This window comes from Meriones unguiculatus, chromosome 20, assembly GCF_030254825.1.
Source record: "Meriones unguiculatus strain TT.TT164.6M chromosome 20, Bangor_MerUng_6.1, whole genome shotgun sequence".
NCBI classification, from domain to species: domain Eukaryota; kingdom Metazoa; phylum Chordata; class Mammalia; order Rodentia; family Muridae; genus Meriones; species Meriones unguiculatus.
The window spans coordinates 38,448,078-38,472,262 of NC_083367.1; the positions used below are offsets into that span (position 1 = coordinate 38,448,078).

The 24,185-nt window shown below is 41.5% G+C and overlaps 1 protein-coding gene across 2 annotated transcripts in view; it reads left to right on the forward strand.

The window, feature by feature from the left end:
- Positions 1-11,819: 11,819 nt before the first annotated feature.
- Positions 11,820-24,185, forward strand: part of Ros1 (ROS proto-oncogene 1, receptor tyrosine kinase) — a 133,313-nt gene continuing 120,947 nt past the window's right edge. For both annotated transcript variants that reach the window (XM_060373298.1, XM_021653063.2), the window contains exons 1-2: positions 11,820-11,960; positions 24,095-24,139. In XM_060373298.1, coding sequence (XP_060229281.1) covers positions 11,838-11,960; positions 24,095-24,139 — 168 coding nt within the window. In that variant the 5' untranslated portion in view covers positions 11,820-11,837. The remainder of the gene's footprint in view (positions 11,961-24,094; positions 24,140-24,185) is intronic.

The window sequence follows — 24,185 nt, forward strand, 5'->3', positions numbered from 1 at the left end:
AATTTTTTTTTTTTTTTTTTTTTTAGTCTCTTGAAGCTGAAACTGGCCTCAAACTGAGTATTCGGCCAAGTGTGACCTTGAATTTCCCATCCTCCTGCCTTGAGCTCCCCAGTGTTGTGATTACAGGCACGCGGTACTATAGCTCTACAGCCGGTTTATATAGTGCCGGACAGAACCCAGGATTCTGTGCATGTTAGACGAACACTCTACTAACTTGGTGTAGGCGTTTACAACCTAAATATCTTATCTGGGGATGCATAGGTGTGCATGTCCATGCCCGTCTTACATGAAGTGAGAGGTGAGTGAGATTTACCTAGTATGTGAGTTGGCTTTTTTTCTTTTTGTGCAAAAGGCTGAAAACATTTGATTTTTCAAAGGCATCAAAGATTCTATAATTCTCTCAAAAAAACAAAACAAACTTTAAAATGTCTTGTGAAGAGTGCTCTCTGTCATGAACAATTCCACATTTGGCTAAGGCTGAGGATCTGGCTTGCTTCCATGTATGTGGACCTATCTGCATTGCCCACGTGGCACGCCTGGGTTGGCTACCCAGAGGCTATTTAAGCTGTGGGCGGGCTTTCCCCAGGGTCCGAGGATTGTTCAAGGTTCCTGAATAAACTGCATTGAAAAAAAAAATTATACAATGCAATATCATAAAATAAATGTAGATTGTAGTCATGTCAGAGAAAATAGATGCTAATATTAAACATATTCCTAGATATAAGCATAAGTGATTAGTATTTATAAAGTATCAAGCTCTCAAGAGGCCAACCGAATAAATAAAAAATACATGAACCAAAACCAATACAACTGAAATAAAGTAAAAGACATAAAATGTAAAAAAAAAAAAAGTCTTGTGGAAAGAACTGAATCAAACTTCCGTTTCTTGTCCTGAACAGGAGGTTTGGCGAAATTACAGTAGTTCCGAGTGGCTGTTACTGGGATAGGAAGAAGTAATTTTTCTCATAGGGTTGGTAGCTGTTTTCTGTCAGAGCACATAGCTGAGCAAAAGATGAGGTTTCATTCGTTGCAAGTTTGCAGAATGCTACACTGCCACCCTGTGGAGCCAAGGCTTCCAGAGTTAGCAAGGTCTGCTATAGCAGAACTAGCACTCCTGGAAATCATACAGTAAGACATACTCCAAAGCAAGAACATACAGAAATCTCGCATATTGCTAATTATGTCATAGTTAAGGTAATGGTTGTTTTCTGTTAAATGAAGGTGTATAAATTGAGAGACACCTAAATTAGTTTCTTTGAACATTTTGTTTGAACAGAAACCACAAAACACATGACAGAAGTGGATTTTCTGTTTTCTTCCATATAGGATGTCCACATGTTTCATTTTGCCTGTAATTAAACATTTTCCCAAGACCCCACAGTTGCTGGGAGAGCTCACGGCAACTGAAGGCTTAACTCCAATGTGGGTATTGCTGCTGGATGCAGGGATTCAGACCTCCTTGTTTCTAACAAAGTAAATTTGTTACAGACTTAAGGGAGCATATGCAGGATCCCATTCAGAACAAAAGGACCCTATGAGGAATTAGCTCTAAATGAATCTAGAGAGTGTGGAGTGTGGTGGCTCATTTTCAATAACCTCCACACTTGGGAGAGAGCAGTAGAATGATCAGGAGTTCAAGGCTAGCCTCAGCTACACAGAGAGTTCAGGGCCAGACTTGGATTACACGAAATCCTTTCTCAAAATAAAACTAAAAACAAAACAAAACAAAACAAAAACTCAGAAGTGGATCTAATGTTATTAGCAACATGCTAAACTGTAATGAAATATCTCTCAGTTGCTGAATATAAACAAAGGTGGCTTTTTCACATAGAAGAATATTTTCAGGACTAGGGATACAGCTCAGTAGTAGAGCTTTTGCTAGCGTAAGTAAGGCTTTGGGTTCAATCCTCAGTACTGAAGAAAAAGAAAAAAATATATTTCAACAATCAAATGGAATGAAGTATAGGCATGGACACTCTATCAAACAACCTTAAAGAATCCACACTAGTGCCTAGAGAGTGGCTCAGTGGCTATGAACGCTCACTGGCTGCTCTTCTAGAGGACGCAGGTTCCATTCCCAATATCCTCAAGGTGTGTCATTAGCATCCATGGCTACAGTTCCAGGAAATCTGACACCTGCTTCTGGGCAGCTCCTTGGGCGCAGAAATGCAAGTAATGCACAAACAAACGTTCCGCCAAAAAACCCAAACACACAGAATAAATTAAGATAAAAATGTGAAGATGTTATACTCAGCGAAAGAAGCCAGGCCCCAAAGACCACAAATTATAGAGTGCAAACAGAATGTCTACAGTACGTACATCCATGCTGCTACCAAGGACTGGAGGGAGAGGGAGGGAGAGGGAGGGAGAGGGAGGGAGATGTGACGGTTAATGGGAATCCATTTCTGTTTGGATGATGGAAATAGTCCAGAATTTAAAACAGTGCTTGTCATATAACCTGTACAAATATTAAAAGCTACCAGACTGTTAAAGAAACTTATATTCTCCTGTCTCAGTTGTTGTCTCAGAGGCTTAAGCTTCTAGCCTCCGTACTCTCTAACCTGGGCCTAGAATGTGTTCAGCCTCTGAGAATTACTGCTTAATAAGCGCAGTCTTTCTTGTTCTTATGAGGCTCTGGGCTGGCTGGTTCAACTCAGCTGTTCTGGCTCAAACTCCTCTCCCAGCTCTCCCAGCTTACTTATTCAATGTGGCCTTTCTCTCTCAGCTTCTGAATTGCTCTGCTTGGCCTCAAACTAACTCCAACAAACTTTTCTAATCTTCTGGCTGCTCATTCTCTGGTTCATTCAGTGTTCACCTGAATTTTCTCTCTCTCTGCAACTTCTCTGTTACTGTCCTGTAAAACCGCCTCCTCTCTGCATTGCCCCTGAAGTAGCTTCCCTTCTCTCTTCTTGCGAGAGTTGGGCATATCCCATTCTGTCAAATCTTCTCTGATTTGTCACCTTGTCTGCCACTCAATCAGACATCACTTTCAAACATGGGTGCTTCCTTTGTACAAACTAGCTTTACCTTCATTGCTTGGGATTAAAGGCATGTACCAACATGCCTAGACTTAAGCTTTTCTTTACCTGAAACTTGCTCTATACCAGGCTGATCTTGAACCCAGCTCTGCTTGCCTCTGTCTCTTGGATTAAAGGCATGTTGTATTTTAGCAGGATCACACAGGCCTAGATCTTTGAATGTGATCTCTTGCCAGAACTGCCATGTTCTGAATTAAAAGTCCTTTACACCAGAGAGCACACATTAACTAGACGAACTGTATGGTATGTGACTTATATCTCTATAAAACGTTTTGAAAATGAACAGATACTGGCCTCATGTTCTCACTGAAGCTGGCTGTGGGCAGGAAGGATGGTGTGAAGGAGCAGGATGTAAGACTGTAATTTCCAGGTTCAAGTTTCCATGACTGACTTTCAGCTCTGTAAACTCTAGAATCAATTAGCTTGGAGACAATTGGAGAGAGAAGTCAGCACTTTTCAGACACAACCTTAGTTTGCATAGAAGTGAAGATTTACTCTGGATAGGTGCATCTCAGGACTGAGCATCTCTGGCTCAGTCACTTTGCTGCCCAAACCTCCATTTCCTCATCTGTAATAGTTTTGTGAATTGTATTCATGGAGTTGAGTGGAACTGATAAAAAGGAGGGGTGGTCATATAGGGCTATTCTGGATGTTTGTAAACACTTATGTTTTGCCAGGCACTGCCCACACTTGGAGTCCAGGCGAAGGAGGGAAGGACTCTCATCTCAAGCTACTCTGAGATATTATCCTGGTCGGCTGTCACTGGAAGAGTTTGCATCTCCAGGCTCTCTAGAAGTGCTCAGGGCTTTGTACGCCCAGATCTCCAGTGTTTTGAAGGTCAGACAATTAGACAAGATGTGATGGTCTCAAGAAGCTCAAGATTTTTTTTTTTAGGTGTTGTTCCCTTCTTTTTATTTTTTCTTTTAATAAAAATAAATCACATTTATTGGGGCTAGAGAGATGTCCCAATGATTAAGAGCAATCACTGCTCTTCCAGAGGACCTGGGGTTCATATCCCAGCACCCATATGGCTGCTCACAACTGTGTAACTCCAGTACCTGGCCTCTGCAGGCACTGCATGCATGTGTGGTGGTGAACAGGTGTGGATTCAGGCAAACGCTCAAAATGCATAAAATAAAAGTAAATCAAATCTCAAAATTACTTGAAATGCATTGATTAATTTTTCCACGTGTGTTCATGTGGCATGTGCGTGGAGTCATAGGAGCACAACTTGTGGGCGGTGTTTCTTCTTCCACCATGTTGTCTATTGAACTCAGGCTGACACGCTTGGTAGCAAGCACTTCTACCCACTGAGCAACCTTGCCATCCTGTTTCCCTTTTCTTCTGCTGTTTGTCTTCTAATCATCTTTTTTTTTTTCTCTTCTGGCCACCTAGTGGGCATGATTATTATTATGTTTGATTCATAACACTAGATTATGCCCTGTATTTAAAATACAGTCATTTTTCTAATGCTCCAGAGCATGAGCCGTTAGCACAGGCTTTGTAGTTCAGTGCTGGGTTTCACTGCCTTCTCCATGTCATCAAACCACCTTCTACTTTCACGGGCTTCATGAGGCAGATGCTAATCACTCTTAGGTACTGGTTATCCCACATGGGGCTCGCATGCTAAACATTTGCTTCAAGTGAGGAAAACTAGTTCATAGCCAGGAGCCTTTGATGGGGAGGAAAACATTCTATGTAGTATTTGTCATGTCCCCTCACATTGCCTTTCCACATTTCTTTCTCTTCCAACATTCCCCACAATCTACAGTCTCCACATAGAGAATCTATGGGGGATAAGCTGGAGTATTTTGCAAGTGCCTCAGCACCGTCGGGTTTTAGCTCCCTGGACTTGGTGTCCCTGTCCCTCTCCTTGGTGCTGTGCTCGAAACTGAGGCGTGCTGAGGGGACAAATGCTATGGAAGTTTGCTCATTTCCATGTAGGTGTTCTTGTCGGAGAGAACCAGCCGCAGTCCTAAGTGGGTAAGTCAGTTTCAGGAGAGGAAAACGAAGAGTGTTGGTTGCCATCGTCCGGTCAGAAGGAAATCATGCAGAACTCACCCACAAGGCATTCTGAGAACACATGAGGGGGCTGAACTCACTCACAGAAGAACCAGGAAAGAAGAAAAAAAAAAAAAAAAAAAAAAAAAAAAAAAAAAAGCAGAACCTGCCAGACTTGAATTTCGAGTCAGATTCACTTTTGGAATTTTCTATTATATTTAGCCTGGAAAATGTCTATGAAACCCAGTGAGTAAGAAGTACAATGTACGTTCAAGGTTCGCCTCCACTACATGAAAACTTGGCTCAAAACAAACCAAACAACATAAGATTTTTTTAACATTAATAGCTCACCATGCCTCTATAGCCTAAAACCAGACTGGTTTATTAATCTATTTATGTAACTGTTTATCTGGGCTGAGGATAAAAGCTCTCAAAAACAATCAAGCATGCCTGGCATATTGGTGCTTGCTCGCACTCCTGGCACTTAGGATGCCAAGGCAACAGGATTGCCATGAGTTCCACGGACTAAAAAGGGAGACCCTGTTTTAAAAATTCCAGCTGAGGGATAGTGAGATGAGTCACCAGGGGTGGGTGCTTGCCAGACAAACCCAATCACCGAGTTTGATCCCAGGAACTCATGCAAATATGGAAGGAGAAAACCAATTCCACAAAGTTGGTTATCCACATGTACACTGTGACAAACATGCCAGGAACACACATCTTACACACACACACTGATGATGATGGTGATGATGATGATGATGATGATGGTGATGGTGGTAGTGGTGGTGGTGAAGATGATGAACAACCCAACTGGCCCCAGTGTGTACAAGCACTCCTACCAACTAAGTTATATCTCTACTCCCAGTGTTAAGTTTTCACTTACACTATTTGAAAATCAAATATCAAGCTCTGATAGCCTTGCCAGGCTTGAAACTTGCTATGTAAACCTTGCTCACCTTTAACCTGTGGCCTGTGCTACATGAGACCCTGACTCAAAACAAACAAACGAAAAACTCTGCATCAACCAGAAACTCAGAGAAGCCATTAGAACCACTCTTAGTTATGGGTAGACTTCAGAAGAAGGGAATTAAACTTGGATATATAAAAATTAAGAAGCCATATCTTTGCAAAATCTCTATTGCAGACCTCCCTTCTTCCCACGAAAACTTTAAAAACAGGAATTTTGATAGATGCTCCATGGTAGTTTACTTCCTGCCCCACATACGAAACAGGCTTAGCCAGCTTTCTTCATAATGCTGTGACTAAAGCCCAGCTCCTCTGGCTTTGCTCTTTCCCATGTCTGTTTTGTTGCCTGTGAACTAATCTAATATGAGAAGAGTCTTTGAACAGGCAAGCAAACATTGCATTGTTCTGTGGTAGGAGGATTTTGCAACTAGTTTGCATTGTGAAATTTCACTGTTTCTTTGAGGACTGGATTGAAGCTTTGTCTCAAATATCCCCAGCAATGGTTGAAAATTCAGATAAAGGGAGTGAAAAAAGACATGCAAGTGTTTTCTAAATCTGTTGATGTCCTTCATAGTTCTTCTATGAACAAATAGGACTTGTTTCATTACAAAGGCTTTAAGACTATAAAATACAGTGATTCACTCTCATTTGCTGATGTTTGTACTTCTAAGTGGTCCAAGGGCTCTCATGAAAGTATGTGAGCACTGAGATCCCTTCATTAAACATTAATAGCAAAAGAAACAATGTCAAGTCTTTATTCAAGCAATTGAGAAGGTGAAGGGCCAGTGGCAGGGGACAAGAGGAATAACGTACCAGAGACCAACTAATACCATGTTCTACTGCCTGCATTTGAAGGTTGAGAACCATTTCTGGGTTTATCAAGAACCGAACAGCTACTACAATTTTTTTTTTTTTTGGAAACAAGAAATATAATAGGAGTACTTGTTCCTAAATTTTAACAAATGTGTTAACATATTTATATAGGCATCATGTGATTGGGTCTCAAAAAAAGATGAACAAAATGAACAGATACCAATAAGAATATTCGTGGCAGGAGTCATGGAGACTGAAGAGGACACCCTAGACTGGACTCCTAGTGTAGGGAGGGGAACACCACCCCACCCACAAGACTTCAACCCCAAATTTACCCTGTCTACAAGATGTGCAGGGATAAAAATAGATAAGAGATTGAGAGAATGTCTAACCAACACCTGGCCCAACCCGAGACTCACTCCATGGGAGAGCCAACCTCTGACACTTTTAACAGGTATTGTGCTATGCTTGTCGATGGGAGCTTAGCATAGCTGTCCTCTGAGAGGCTCCACCCAGCAGGGATTGAAATAGATGCTGAGACTCACACAGCCAAGCATTGGGCCAAGCATAGGGAGTCTTGTGGAAAAGTGGGGGGAAGAATAGAAGGATCCAAAGGGGACAGGAGCTCCACAAGAAGATCAACTAACCTGAGCTTGGAGGGGCTTGTGGAGACTGGAGGACCAGGCATGGGCTGGACCAAGACCCCCTACACAGAAGCAGCCGATGGGCAGCTAGGGCTTCATGTGGCTCCCCAAAAAGGAATGCAGGACTGTCTCTGACAGGGACTCTGTGGTCTGCTTTTTAATCACTTCCCCCCTGTGTGTGGGGGGGCTGCCCTACCAGGCCATAGTGGAAGAGGATACTCTCAGTCCTGATGGGACATAATGTGCTGGTTGTTGTTGTTGGGGGCTTCCCTTTTCTAAGGAGTAGGGGAGGGGAGAAAGAGAGGGAAGGTGGGAAAGGGAGGAAAGGAGGGAGGGGCTATGGTTAGAATGTAAAGCAAATAAATAAAATAATTAATTAAAAAATATTCATGGCCAGGTTTGATGACACACTCCTTTAATCCCAGTACTCAAGGAGACAAGGACAGGTGAGTCTCTGTGAGTTCAAGGCCAGCCTGATCACCACAGTGAAAACCCTGTCTAAAATTAAAGAGCATTCACTACAACACCCAACACCATGGTAGGCTGACATACTCGTAAGGCAAGTCTCATGAATTATCAGTTTTACAAGAGTATATATTCAAAGCGTTCTAGAAAAATAAATAAACAAATAGGTAAATGGACAGACTGTGAACTTCTAACATATATGGTTTCAGGTGCAGTAATGTTTAAGAACAGAAATCTGAAATATTCTTATTTTTTCTTATTTCTAGGTAAACTTTAGTGTGCACTTGGAAGGACATTTTGTTTGTTTTGAGACAAGGTTTTACATAGCTCGGAGTAGCCTCAAACTCACTATGGACCTGGGGTGATCTTGAACCTGGGATTGTCTGTGTCTGCCTCCCAAATGTTAAGATTGGATGCATGTGCTAGCACACCTATCTTGTAAATAATTATTTTTAGTTTAGTTTTTGGGTCTGTAATAAGGGTTCATGGTACAAAACTCAACAGTTATGATTGGGACAAGATCTCACTATCCCTTCATGGTTATCCACATGCATTATGGTAGCTGAAGTTGCAAGTGTGCTAATGGAAAACTGTTGTTTGCAGTAATTGAACTTTTGCATACCAGAACTATGAAAATGATGGCTACTTTTGCAGTGGCAGATTGCATTTTCCAGAAGTAGAATAATTGCTAATGCTAACTTACTTTTTTTTTTTTTAGAATCTTGTGACCAATAACATAGAATCATAATTTTTCTCTTCCAGAAGCTTGGCAGGTCTGTAATTCTCTGGCAACCAGTGAAGTTCAGCAAATGCGACTCTGTGAGTTCCAAAGACAGCACAGCTCATGCTTCGGCAACTGGGCAGTTTCCCGAGGCTCTCAGGGCCTATGTGAATGACCTGACTGCTCACAGAGCACCATGCTGCGAGGAAGTTTAAGTCAACTCACATGGAGAAAGAGCACTAAGTTTATACAAATAGATTACAGTATTGCATTTAGATTTTTTACTGATCCCCTTTTTCCCCTTGTATATTTCTTGAGACAGGGTTTCAAGGAGCCCAGGTTGACCTCAAACTCACTATGCAGTCAAAGCTGGCATCGAATTTCTGGTCCTCTTGCTTTCATATCCTGAGCTCTGGGATTATAGGCCAGAGCCACCATGCCTGGCTTTTTCTTTCTTTCTTTCTTTTTTTTCATTCATTATTATTATTTTTAATTTCATATCTCTATTTGGTCTGGTACTTATTGTGTAGCACAAGCTGGACCAAAATTTGTGGTACTACTCTCCTGCCTCAGCGTCCCGAGTGTTGAAATTATAGGTGGCACCATGCTGCCTGGCTGATGTCTCTTGATGTGAATAACTGTAGCAAATATCTTTAAACATACTTCTCCTTAAACTCTTGTGAATTCATGTGCTTATTAGATTACAAAGCCCAGAGCGAACACACAATCTTCATGTTATATCGGTTCTTTTTCATATCCTACTAATAGTGGAGTTAATCAATGTCTTAAGTTTTCAGGTCTCATTTATTTGGTAGCCTATTTTGTTAGTGAAGTAAAAGTCACAACTGTTTATGTTAACAGAATGAAGGCACTGGTGGTTCAAGTGAAGAAAATTAAAGATGTATGTATTTTAATTTTACGTTGTGTGAATATTTTGCCTGTGTGTATGTGCGCCACATGAATGCAGTGCCCATGCTGGCCAGAAGAGGGTACCAGATCACATAAATCTGGAGTTTCAGATGGTTTGAGTGCTTGTGTGGGAGCTGTGAAAAGAACCTGGGTCCTGGGCAGGAGCCTCAGGCACTCAACTGAGCCATCCCTCTGTGTCCCCCACCAATGAAGATTAAAATTTAAATTTTTAAGAGGAGAAAAATTACTTTCTGTAGGAAGATGCTCAGATTCCTTTAATCAAGACACAGACATATCTGAAAATGCATCCGACTAACAAAGAACAGGTGGAGAGCAGGGGAAGTTTTTAAAGGAAACAAAAATTTGGGAGTTATGTATGGGGTCAGGTCAGTATCCATTCATGCTTTGTTGCACTCAGTGTTAACACTTACCAAAAAGACACTCAACTGCAGACAGAACCTTCATGCCTGTTGCTTGAGGACCTGGGTCCCTGTCACAGGTAAAATGATACTTGCTATTGTTGACTGAAGACACGAGGGCAGTTTATTTGACACTTCAGAATGTTATTACAAAGAACATTACTGGGTTGGTGAGATGGCTCCGTGAGTAAGAACACTCACTGGCAAGTCTGATGACACGAGTTCAACCCCTGGACTCCACACGGTTGAATAATGATAGTGTCAATACACTACCACACACTTGGAATATGGAGGCAGGAAAAAAAAACAAAAAACAAAAAAACCTCAAGATTGGCCTGGGCATGATGATGTATTCCTCTAATCTCAACATTTGAGAGGAAGAGGCAGATGGAGTTCTGTGAGTCTGAGGCCATCTTGTTCTACATGGTGAGACCAGATCAGTCAGGGCCACATAGTAAGACTCTGTCTCAAAGAATCAAGCAAAGAAACAACAAAAGAATTCAAGGTTGGGGCTGGGGATGTAAATTGGTAGAGGGCTTGCCTAGCATGTTTGAGGTCCAGGATTGGATCACAGCAAGAACTGGATGAGACCCATACCTGTAATCCCACCATTCCATAGGTAGAGGTAGAAGACGGATCATAAGGTTAAGGCTATCCTCAACTACATAGTGACTTGAAGACTAATCTAGGCTATGGAAAATTCTGTCTGTTCCAGAGAAAGAGAGAGAGAGAGAGAGAGAGAGAGAGAGAGAGAGAGCAAGAGATAACAAGAGAGAGAGAAGAGAGAGAGGGCAAGAGAGAGACAGAGAGACAGACAGAAAGACATACACAGAAAGAAAGAGAGAGAGAGAAAGATACAGACAGACCAACAGGGACGGGGGTGGGGTGGGGGTGGTGGGAGACCTGGTCTAAAGAAGCCAGTGGCAATTCATACAGAATGACTGAATTCTGAATTCTGTAGCTTGTAGATTTCAAATTATTATTATTATTTTCATTATCATCATCATCATTATTATTTTTAGATTTCAAATTCTCTGTTGTAGCTTCACCTGAACTTTGTCTGGGCGGTAAGTTCATCGAGATTCTTTACCATATTTCCTTCCCAAGGTGCTACACTTGTATCTTAGGTCTCTGTGGTGGTTGGTTTTTGTCTCAATAGACCTGATAAGACAGTATTTAGTTAATATGTAGTAAAATTCTGAGAGTTCTTAAACAAACTTCCTGGTCTTGGACTTGCCCCCAGAGCACTTGTCCAGTAGATTTCATCTTCGTTTGCTCCTTAATTAAAAAAAAAAAAATGTGTTTGGTTGCTAAGCGTTCCTATTTTCTTCTCTCTCTCATTGCTTACTATTAAGGCTTCCAATTTTTAAAAATATTTATTATGAGATACGGTTTGCCAAGCATGCACAGTCAAAACCCAATTTCCTGCATAGCTCAGCCAACCTCAAAGAAGTACAGTGGCTGACCGACCTTAGCATTCTGCGTTAGGCTCCTGTGGCCAGGCTCCTGCAGCCAGTCTTGCTAGAACGCAATCTGCGATCCCACCGTTTTCTTTGCTTGAGGAGAGCTCTTTTACGATCTAACCTTTAGCCAGGGAATGCCTTTCATTATGGGAGCGAAAGGAAGCTAAACTATAAAATAGCCATGCAGTGATGGTCCGAGCTATCTAAGATCCAAAGGTCTGAACTAAGTGGTCTCAGTGTTCTTTTAAGAGGTAGAGGTAGTCTAACATTGTAAAAGAAGTAACAGATAACCCATCAGCCACTCTTGCAACTGAAGCGATGAAGCCTAAAGAATTGCTGAAGCAAGATGGAGACGTGAGGACAGCAGCCGCGTAGGAAGCCAGCCTTGGTGAGGGATGAAGAGCACGCGCTGGCTCACCTCGAAGCCTGTCAACTCTGTCGTCCTTGGCTTCCTATGGATTTCTGTGGTGCAGTGTACAGTTCTGAGCAGCTGCCTGACGTCCTGTGTAACTAACCTGGTAAGTTTCCCCGACCTAATGCTCGTCTTTGTAGGGACTAGAACAGGAATCCCACTGGTAATCGACAGGTTCATCTTCTTTTCATGAGAAGGTAGCCAGGAAAGCAGCTTACTTGCCCACCCCCTACTCCCTGGAGGTAGAAGAATATATATTTCCAAATATAAGGCACAAAAGGTTATTTGTTATTAAGTTTTAGACTTTTGAGGGGAGTACCAGGCTTTTAATGGAATCAGATTTTATGAACTGTAAAATATTCTACTTAGTAATTTACCATAAAATTATTAATATTCCTCTGAAATATGAAATAGGCTTTTGTCACACTGTAAACTTTCTAGTTCCAGTTAACAGTGATGTTCTTTTGGATTGATTGCTGATGAGGAAACAGGGGCAGATACTAGGTACAACATTTTGTGTCAAAAGACTGGATTATTTGTGTCTCTTTACTATGCATTTGTCAGGTTTGACTAATTAGCTTTGACATGAAAAGTGTCTGTCTTCTTTTATTACATTTATTTATTTAATCACTTTATATCCCGATTGTATCCCTCCCCCCCACCCCTCCCGGTCCAACCCTCCCACCCATGTTTTTCTTTCTTATTGTTGTCTCTTTTGCATGTATTGAATGATGTTGCTTCAATAGTGACACAGTTGTGCTTAAAACAGTCATTACCTTTATTTTAAGTTAACTTTTACATTTTATACTTATGAGTTAACTTGAAAAACCAAAGGCTGCACCTGGGAAGAAATGCATTGTTCCTCTCTAAAGATTAAGTGACATGATAGATTAGGTATGGCATTTTGCAGTTTCATTTTACAGAAATTAAATATCTAACACTATTCATTCTTACTCCAGTTTATTGGAGGTAGAGTTTGAGGTAGATTAGAAAAGGGTGTGTTACTCATGTTTAAGCAAAGCAGTAAATTGTTGCTTAGGCAAACTGTAGACAGCAGCGTTTTAAAAATAATTTACAGAAATATTTGCCAGAAACCTTATGCTTTTGAGGCAGAAATGTTTGCTTTAGCTTCTTGTAGTTGTACTCCAAACTTAAAAACAGAAGCATGGAAGTCACAGGGTGTCATAAGCAAGGTTGAAGCATGAGGACTAGGAGAGGAGGAGAGTAGTGCCAGCTGGACTACAGCGAATGTACGAGACTACTGTTTTCTGCCCTGAAAGAGACTTCTTCATTTACTTTCTGATGAGTATAGAGATATATTGCAATATATGTATATATCTATACATACCATACTGTTTATATGATAAAGAGAAAAGAATGAAGAAAGACTTGTTAACGCTTGATGTTTTTCCTCACATGTATCTTGATGTGTGTGTATTAGGTTCTTTTTTAAGACAGTGTTCTACATGGCAGTCAAGGTTGGCCTCAAACTCATGGCAATCCTCATGTCTCAGCCTGTCCAGGGTTAGAATTACAGGAACAAGCCATTATGAATGGCTTAAACATATATATAATTTTAAACACCGTCATTTCCTTTCACATTATATTATAAATTTCCCTTTATATCCTAAAGTTCTTTGGAATCAAGCTTTTAAATATATTTAGAGAGCTCTATCAAGAGTGTACCACAGCCAGCTGTTTTCAAAACTGCAGTCTTCGTTTTGTTTCTAGTTCTCCTTATTGTTGTCTGTGTGTGGGCTCCATGCCCTCTGGGTTTGGCAGCCCAAACAGACAGTCTGTTCCTTTGTTGAGCTGCCTTCCGTTCACCACCTACAGAGGAGGGCACAGCCCCCGAGGTGGCTATTGCAAGAGACACAGTCTGCTGGTTTGACCAGTAAACGTAATAAAGTGTTCTAGGCTGGGCCTCCCACACAGGCTTGGGTGGCACAGGAGTAGATGGATGGACAAGTGGCCGTAGCCGCTGTGAGGCAGGAGATACCACCTTAATATTCCCTGTTGTACTTTTTTAACTCGGACGTTTGCTGTGAAGAACATCTTTGATTTCAGGATTTTGATAGGTGGCTCATATTAGGCAATCTTCTTTTTCATTTAAAAGGAGAACAAATTCTTGCACAAAGGAGTGGTAGGGTTAAGTCAGGCATGGTGATTCATGCCTATAGTCCCAGCAGACCGGAGGCAGATACAGAATCAGTACAAGGTTGAAGCTTGCATGGACTGCTGAGTGAGCTCCCCCGGGAATCTTGGGCCAGAGTAAGACAGTAAGTGACAATAGCCAAACCACAGAGGGGGAAAATGTTAGAAATGACGGGGGAAGCGGAAGCCTCAGTGCTGTGCTTGAGCAGGGTTTTATTTTGTATTGACTGAGTGACTCAATTTGAATTTTAGATGTCATGTGCTGCAGAAAAAAAAAATTGAACGTTCTCAAGGCCACCAGTATTGTGGGATGCTTTAGAAAGACAGAAACAAAACAATCAGAGACCCCCCCCCAGAGATTATTCATAGTCAAATAATTTGTCAATGTGCACTTTGCTGTAGATCCTCAGCAAGGTGACAACTTAAGGACTTAGTTTTATCACAGTTTTCTCAGTTTTAGAAGTGACTCCTCAACTGAGGACTAAGCTCTGATGTGCTTACTTAGCAGTGTCACTTCTGTTCAGTAGAGACCCTGGAAGTCTGTGCACCCCCAACTCTGCAGTGGCTACAGCTGGAAACCCCAGAAGGTGTGATGTAACCAGTGCCCTCATGGATATTGCAGTCTGTTGAAGCGTCAAAGTTTTGACCACTAGACAGTTAAAAATTGCTAAGTATTATATTGTAGTTTCATAGTTTTGACAAATCAGAGAGTAATGAAAACACCGCTTAAAACTTACTAACCAGGAACCAACACAGGCTTCAAGAAGCTGCCCTGTTTAAAAATTCATGTGCGACTATCAGTACCTTTTTCAGTATGTCAACATAAAACATTAAAGAGTGACAACAAAAACAAAATAACTGGGTTACGGTGCATGCTGGAGAGATTCATTAATTGTTAAAAGTGTGTACTGTCCTTACAGAGGCCTCAAGCTTGATTCCTGGGCCCTACAGGGGATGGCTCACAGCTACCTGTAACTCCAGCTCCAGGGGAACCCAATGTCTCTAGCCTTTGAGGCGCCTGTACTCAAGTCACACTAGAATTTCCCCCATCACATAGTTTAAAATAATAAAAGTGAACCTTAATAAGATAATGGAATGAAACCCTAATCCCCAAATTCTATGCATCACCTAGAAAGTTGCCTAGTTTGTTTTTATATAGAAACAGACTGTCCAATAAAATGAAGAATAACCCGGATAAAGATGACAATTCATTCTTCGTTGTTTTTAAGACAAAGTCTTTAAGTATTTTTTTTAATATTTGTGTATTGTTTTGTTGTTTGTTTTTAATTTTTTATTTTTTGAGACAGGGTTTTTCTGTGTAGCTCTGGCTGTTCTGGAATTTATTTTGTAGTTCAGGCTAATTTTCAAACTCAGATATCTGCCTGTCTCTGTCTCCCAAGTGCTGGGATTATAGCTGTGTGCCACCATGTCTAGCTCTTTATAGACAAAGATTCAAACTAACATAGCTCCTTTTTTTTTTTTTTTTTTGAGATGAGGTATCTTATAGGCTGCGTTTTGAACTCCCTATGTAGCTGGATGATCTTGAATGCTCAATCTTCCATATGCTTCAATGTGGAAAAAGGTACCATGCACTTTGAAAAGAAAAATACCTTCATTGCCACCAGTTGCAAATAACTTCAAGGACCTATAAACAAAGAATGTGATTAAAATATAAGCAGTCAACAGGAAAACCAAGCACATTAAAAAACAAAACAACCAACCAACCGAATTCCTTGACTTTGTTTCATTAAAATAGTAGACGAATTTATAGAAGGAAGTGCCAAAAACCTAGGCGCAGAAATGCTTTGAAAAGCCTAAAACAGGGGCTAGAGAGGTGGCTTGAGGTTGAGAGCATTTGTTCTCGCAGATGACCTGGGTTCAATTCCCATGAGCCATATGGTGGCTCACAATTCTCTGTAGTTAGAGGATCCAACAGGCATGCACATGGCGCATATACAAGTATTTAGGCAAAACACTTACACTCACATAGTATAAATCATAGAAAAGAGGAAAGCCTAAAACAAATCCAGACTCCCTAACAACTTAACTTTTGTTTTGTTTTGTTTTTGTTTTTTGTTTTTCAAGACAGGGTTTCCCTGTGTAGAACAATTTAACTATTTAAAACTTCAGTTATTTGCTTAGTAGGAAAATAAACAGTAAATAATAAATAAGAAAGTTCCAATGTGGAAAAAGATATTACAAGTGACATATATATGTGCACACATATAATCAAGTTGGATATACATAAAAGCTCTTAAAATTAGGATTTGAATAACTACAAACCAGAACTTTGGGGCTGGTGAGATGGCTAAGTGGGTAAAGAGGCTTGGGACAAAGCCTGGTGACTTGGGTTCAATCCCTAGGATCCATACGGTACAAGGAAAGAACCCAGTCTCTCTCGTTTTTCTCTGACCTCCACATGTGTCCAGTGACATGTGTAAGCCACCCCCCCCATAAATGTAAAAACTGTAAACTGATAAAATGCACTGATAATAGTCAACCTCCGATCAAGCACAGAACTGGAAAAGAAAAGCTAATAAATCATTTCTGCTATTAGCTTGGGGGGAATATGAGTATTTATGAACAACAACAACAAAATGCTCGTGGTTAACAAAGTGTGGGTAAGCTGGATTTGGCATTCCCCATAGATGAGAAAGTAGTAACGTTGGGTCTGGGGTTGCACAAACAACACACCGAGGACACCATTAAATGGAGCGGAAAGTTTATTATTTTTTTTTTTATGCAAAAAATTAAAAAAAAAAATAGCTGGTAGCCAGGGACTCGGTTTCAGTAGCCGAATGGGAAACCGTGACCAACTGCAAGCGCGTTACAGCCTTTCCAAAGCCGAGCTCGTTAGTAGAAAGGTATGTGCAGGCAGGGGTTGTCTTATCTGGTCAGCGCCAGGTGGACTCATTATTTCTAATGAAGTGGGGAGTCAGCAGGATGTGATAAGGATCAGGGAGTTAACAATGTGTGGAGTCAGCAGCTGGGAACATCTGTCTGTCCTTGACTAATAGATGGTCCTTTTGTTCTGGTGGTTTTTCCAGAACTGAAGACCTGTGTGTGATAGGCCTAAGATGGAGTCTGGTTTGTTAGTCCTTTCAGTGAATTAAACTTTCTAGAAAGCATGTAAATATCAAGGATGATACTGATTTTTAGCCCTGTACATCAAGAAACTTATTTGAGATTATTGCATAATTAATCAGGAATCTGTGCAGCACAGACTTGCACAGAGTGAGGATAGATTCCCAAGAGCCTGCACGGAATTGTAATTTTTATTTGTTTTGTTTTGGTCCAGGCTGCCCTGGACCCACTTTGTAGACCAGGCTGGCCTCTAACTCACAGTGATCCTCCCGCCTCTGACTCCCAAGTGCTGAGATTAAAGGTGTGCGCCATCACTGCCTGGCTTAAGTTTTTTTTTTTTTGTTTTGTTTTGTTTTTGTTTTTATTGTTTTAGATAGGGTTTCTCTGTGCAACTCTCTGGTTGTCCTGGAATAATTCACCCTGTAGATCAGGCTGTCTTTGAACTCAGAGATCCTTCTGCCTCTGCCTCCCAAGTGCTAGAACTAAAGGCATAATACACTACTATCACCTGATTAAAATTTAAATTTATGTGTTTTATTTGGCAGTGCTGTGGTTGAACCTAGAGCCTTGATATAGAGCCTAGTGCTATATCACCGAGTCATGCCCTATCTCTATTTTTTAAATTGATACATAAAACCATAAAATTTTTTTACTATAGTAGCACATTATTTAATTGAATCGTCTCAGAATGTTACGAGGTGAATCTTTTCTAGTTCTTTTTTATTTTCTTCTCTTGTGGAGAGGTTAGTTTCTTTTGAGTCAGGGTGTCATTCTCTGGCCTGGAATCTGAAGCAGTCCTTCTAACTTAGGCACCTGAATGCTGGGATGCAGATAGGAAGCACCATAACTGGTTTATGTATTAAGTATTATTCTTCCTGAAATACCAAGTCAAGCATTTCTCTTGAGGAGCAAATATATATTAAAATGAGTTAAATGGCAGCGCTGTCTGCTCAGTTTCATTTGCGAGGGAGGAAGCTGAGATTTTGATTAGTTCCACTTCTGGTGTCAGGATAGACAAGGCTTATGCCAAGGAGGAGGTGTTTGGTCAAGAGGATCTGTGATGTGGGACCATTTTGTGTGTGTGTGTGTGTGTATTGGAGCCTTGCAGGGAGAGCTGAAGGTCCAAAGTGCACAGAGAGGTATTCTAGGGTGTTCACAAAAAGCACAACTTCCCTGCTTCCTTGAAAACTGGGACCCAGGCAGTTTACTAAGCCTCTTTGGACCTCGATTATAAAACGGGGTTGGTAATAGTACATGTTTTATAGGGTTGTTGAGAGAGCCTATTGAGATTTATCACACAACAGATATAAATGTGCCTGGGACCTAGGAATGATTCTAGAAAAGTGAGTGGTGATGATGATGAGGGAGTTGGTGAGTGGATAGAGGCAAGGAACATGCTGACACAACTCACTTCATCAGAGTACCAAAGACCTGGCTAAGGCTGCCTTATCCAAAGCAGCTCCATGGGCACTCTATGCAGTCTGCTGAATTTTCTGTTGCATTGCAGATTTGTGGCCTTCGTTCTACCTCTGTGTTTAACATGGACACAAATTCAACTCAGCATCTTTTTTTTTTTTTTTTGCCTTTATGAGTTAAGATAATTTTTGAAAGGACAGAGAAATAATCAATTACAATTCAGATATCTTTCACCTGTTTTTATGTGATAAGGATTTAATCATTTCATAGGAACCGAAACTTCATTTTGAACAAGTTCATGGAAGTAAAGTCCTATTAAGCATTTGGAAGCTGGGAATGGTGGCTCACACCTATAATCCAAGCACTTTAGAGGTAGAGGCAGAACAAGTCCAGGCTTGGCTACTTAGTGAGCTCAAGATCAGCTTGGGAGTTTATCTCAAAAAACAAAACAAAACAAAACAGACAGACACACTAGGGCTGGTGAGCATTTAGGAGACCCTTGCTGCCAAGCCTGATAACCTGAGTTCGATCCTCAGGCCCTGCGTGGTGGAAGGGGAGAACTGACCCCACAAGTTATCTTCTGATGTCCATGCCTGTCGTGGACTACCCCACCCAACTACCCCACCAAAATATAAACAAATGTAAGCTGGGGGTGGTGACTCACACCTGTAATACCAGTACCCAGGGAGGCAGCTGCAGGTGGATCTCTGTGAGTTAGAGGCCAGCCTGATCTACAGAGTCCAGCACAGCTAAGACTGTTACACAAGAAACACCATCTCGAAAAACCACAAAACAAACAAACAAACAAACAAACAAAATAAAACAAACCAACACAACAGAGCAAAGCAAAACTAAACAACAATAATAAAACCCCACACAAATCACCTCAAGAAGTTACAAAATTAACCTAAATGACAGAGTTCTCTGTAAATATAAAACATTGTTATTACTTGTTGTTATCCAAAAACAAAAATGTAAATGACTTTGTTCCTTTCACTACAAGTATAGACTGCCAAGGATGATAACGTTCTTCTTTTTAATCCTGAGTATGGCTTCTTTTCATACTAACCCTATGGTGAAAAGTTTTTGGATAAAGCTAACAGGGGCTCCTAGAGCTCTGGAAGTGTGTATGGGGGTCTGCTGGTTTTTTGAAAAAGTTTTTTATTGCTTCTTTGTGAGTTTCCCATCATGTATCCTAGTCCCACTCATCTCCCTGTCCCCTTATATCTGCCCTTTGCCCTTGCAACCTCGCCCCCTCAAATAAAACACACACACATACAAACACACACACACACACACACACACACACACACACACCACCACCACCACCACCACCACCAACACCACCATCATCCCCACACCTCACACCAGTCTAGTGGCAGCTCTCTTACCCTCTTGCCCTCTGGGTTCTCTCATCCATGCCCCTGCCAGCAGGGCCACTCCACTGTGTGGTGCAGGGCCCACTGCCGCTCTTGAGAGAAGGGGCCAGCTTTCCGGAGCACCACAGCCAGTTCTGCACAGCCCCTGGACATCCATGTGGTTCCCAGTGGCTGCCCCACCAGGGACATGCCCATGTTTTCTAGTGGTAATATGAACCAAGGACATCGACACTCTAGAACTGGAAGTCGAGGATGGCTATTGTGCAGTCCCTTGCTGCACTGACAGAATTGAAAGCTAAGGATGGCCACTATGCCACTTGCTGTATTGATTACTTCTCTAAGTCAGTGGTTCATATCAATAAATCTTTTTTTTTTGTTTGTTTGTTTTTTTGAGATGTGGTCTCACTATAATCTTGTCTGGACTAGAACTTAGTATGTAGACCAGGTTGGCCTTGAACTCACAGAAATTCACCTGCTGCTGCTTTCTGAGTGCTGGTATCAAAAGTATGTGCCATTTGCATCCAGGTTAGTAAACTTTTTTTTTAAATATTTTTTAAACATTCTGAGGCTACTATATACTGACATCATTTCCCTCTCTTCTTTTCTTCCCCAAACCCTTCCAAGTACCCCACCCTTGTTCTCCTTTAAATACATGGCCTTTTTCTCTAACTGTTTTATATGTATTGTATATACATAAATATTATGTATATTCACAAATACAGAAATACAATCTGCTCAGTCCGGATAATGTCACTAGTATTCATGTGTTTTCAGGGCTGGCTGTTTGGTATTGGCTAACTGAAGGTGCGCTTTTCCCTGGGGAAGACTATTCCTCCCACTCTCAGCGTTCCTTAGTTGTCTGTAGCTCATTGTTTTGGACGGAGGCCTTGTGAGCTTTCAGCAAAGTCTTAAGGGGAGGGTCTGGATAGATATGGCATTGCAAGCCTATAATCTCTGGACTCAAGAGGCGAGGCAGTTGGATTGAAGGTTCTAAGCCAGCCTAGAGTACATGGTGAAATGTTATTTCACCAGACCAGACAAAATCAAGTCAAACCAAATCATGGAGGTTCTGTTCAGGGCCGAACAGTTCTAGAAATGTACATGCAGGTTGCCTTTGCCCGTGGTTTTGATCAGTCACTAGATCAGAGCATGAATGAAAAGCCAACTCATATTCATGTGATTCCATGAAGGTATTGACATGAGCATTACGGGCTCAGTAGTATCATCCTTTAGAATCTTCCTGTAGATGAAGGACTCTGTTCAAACAATGACTAGGGAAATGAGCAATTTATAGATGTCCCTTCTAATTTCTCTTATTTTTTTTTAATATATTACTACTACTACCACCAACAAAACAAACAAAAATCCCAACCCCCACTCCAAACACAGCCAACCAGTCAAATACAAAAAGCTTTCTTAAGTACTTGCCTTGCATATACGATGCTCTGGACTTGATTCCCAACACTGGAAAAACCAAACCAAAACCAAAACCCAGAACAACTAAACTCAATCACACTTTGAGCCAGTATACTCTTGTGCCATCCTCGGCTACGTAGCGAGTTGGAGGTCATCCTGTTTCCAAAAGCAGGAAGATAAAAGAAAATAAAACAAAACAGAAACTTCTCTTTAAAAAACATTTGTTATACTAACTTATTTGTATGTGTGTGAATGTCTCTGTGTGAGTATCTGCCTATGACTGCAGGGATCTATGGAGGCTGGAAGAAGGTGTTAGATACCAAGGGAAAGGCATTACAGGTGGTGATGCAAATAGAAAATTTTTTTTTCTAGTTGTCAAACAATGACACAGAGACCTATTATTTTTATCATAAAGTTTCAGGCACTAAAGCTGGGCAGACACTGTGCTATTCTAACCTGACTATGTTGGCCTGGGCTACTTCCCACTCATGTGGTCTATTACTTGCCATCTTCGTCTTGCTCTGGCTGTTCCTTCTTCATCTGTGCTCTCACTGGACTCCTATCTCTCTGGTCCCCACTTTAGACCCCCTCACTGGGACTGGAAGTGCCGTCTGAACTCTCCTGCCCAGCTATAGCCTGTCCGGGTCTCTATTGAGCAGTCGGAGGATGCTAGAGAACGATTTTCACACAACCTTGAGACAGGAGATGCTTCATAAGAATGACAATGCCAAGGTTTGACTGCAGCTGGCTGTCTGAGTACAAAAATCAGCATCTGAATACACAGGGCACAGAAACATTCTCCAACAGTAATGAGCAACCTGCTGGGAACTAAACTCAGGTCCTCTGTTTCTCTAGTTCCAAAAATACCCTCTTTTCATTCTTTAGAACTTTTTACTTTTTATTTACTTACTTTTTATGTGAGGGAATGTTCCGCCTGCGCGTGTCTGTGCACCACGTGCATGCCCTGTGCTTACAGAGGCCAGGACAGAGTCCCAGGATCTGGAGTCCCTGAGGGTTGTGAGCCGCCACGTGGACTCTCAGAGTTAAACCGCACGTCTTCTGGACGAGCCAGCGCTCTTGACTGCAGAGCCATCTCTCCAGCCCCATAAACGCCTTCTTAAAATTTCCAATGTGGGTTTGTCCTATGTTGTATGTGTATATGAGTGAGTATATACCATGTGTGTCTTTTTGCTTCTGGGACAACTCACTCAGGATGATCCTTTCCAGATCCCACCATTTACCTGCAAATTTCATGATTTCCTTATTTTTCATTGCTGAGTAATATTCCATTGTGTAGATGTACCACAATTTCTGCATCCATTCTTCAGTTGAGGGGCATCTGGGTTGTTTCCAGCTTCTGGCTATTACAAATAAAGCTGCTACAAACATGGTTGAGCAAATGTCCTTTTTGTGTACTTGAGCCTCTTTTGGATATATACCCACTAAAACCTGTGCATCTAAAGAAACTAAGCAAGAGAGAGGACCCTAACAAAAATGTCCAATCCCCATCCGGAAAGGCAAAGAGGATGGACATAAGAAGAAGAAGAAAACAGGAAACAACCTAGGAACCTACCACAAAGGGCCTCTGAAAGCCTCTGCCCTATAGACTATCAAAGCAGATGCTGAGCCTGATGGGCAACTGTTGGGCAGAGTGAATGGAATTTTAGGTAAGAACTGGGAAATAGTAAGAGCTGGAGAGGACAGGGTCTCCACAAGGAGAGCAACAGAACAAGAAAATTTGAACACAGGGAACTTCCCAGAGACTCATACTCCAATCAAGGACTATTCATGGAGATAACCCAGAACCCCTGCACAGATGTAGCCCAGGGCAGTTCAGAGTCCAATTGGGTTACATAGTAATGTGAAGAGGGACTGCCTCTGACATAATCTGATTGGCCTGCTCTTTGATCACCTCCCCCTGGGGGGGAGAAGCCTTACCAGGCCGTAGTAGAGGACAATGCAGCCACTTTTGATGTGAACTGATAGACTAAGATCAGAAAGGAAAGGAGAACCTCCCCTATCAGTGGACTTGGGGAGTGGCATGCAAGCAGAGGGAGGAGGGAGGGTGGGATTGGGAGGGGAGGAGAGAGGGGCTTATGGGGGGATGCAGAATGAATAAAGTGTAACTGATGAAAAATTTAAAAAAAAATTTCCAATGTGAAAAATAAGAGGGATTTTATACTTTATTACATATGACATTCCGAATTTGTGTGTTTCCCCATAGTTACTGAGTAATTGGGAAAAAAAAAAGGGAAAAGTTGAAAATTGTTCTTTTTAAACTCAGGAGAATTTTGATTGAATTAGTTGCTTAATCCACATGCTCAGTTAACTCCGAGAGGTTCTATCACCCTTCCACAGCCACACTCTCACACCCACCCTTGTAGGTGTTGCAGAACTTCTAGGCACTATGTACATAATTTGCATCAGCCTTTTATGTGGCTTCATGACAGATTAGATGACTTGAAAACACTCAGTAAGTTGCTCTGCAATTAGGAAACAACGAGAAGAGCAAGATTCCACGATGGCTAAAAAAAAGTGTAATGGTATGATTGTGGGGTCTTGATGGATTTGGTGGTATTGATGGTACTGACGGTACTGATGGCAATAGTGGGGTACTGATGAGATTGTTAGTATTATGATATTGGTGTGGTATTGATGGTGTTGATGGTATTGGTGGAATATTGATGGTGTTGATGGTATTGGTGGAGTATTGATGGGATCAGTAGTATTGATGGTGGTCTTGATGATATTGATGGTCTAGATAGTACTTACTGTTCCTTCCTCATTTCAGGGCAGGCACCTTGACAGTGGCACACCATACAATCTGAGCGAGGCGGTGAGTAATTACTTCTATTGCCAAGAGCCTACAGTTTGTGTTCGTT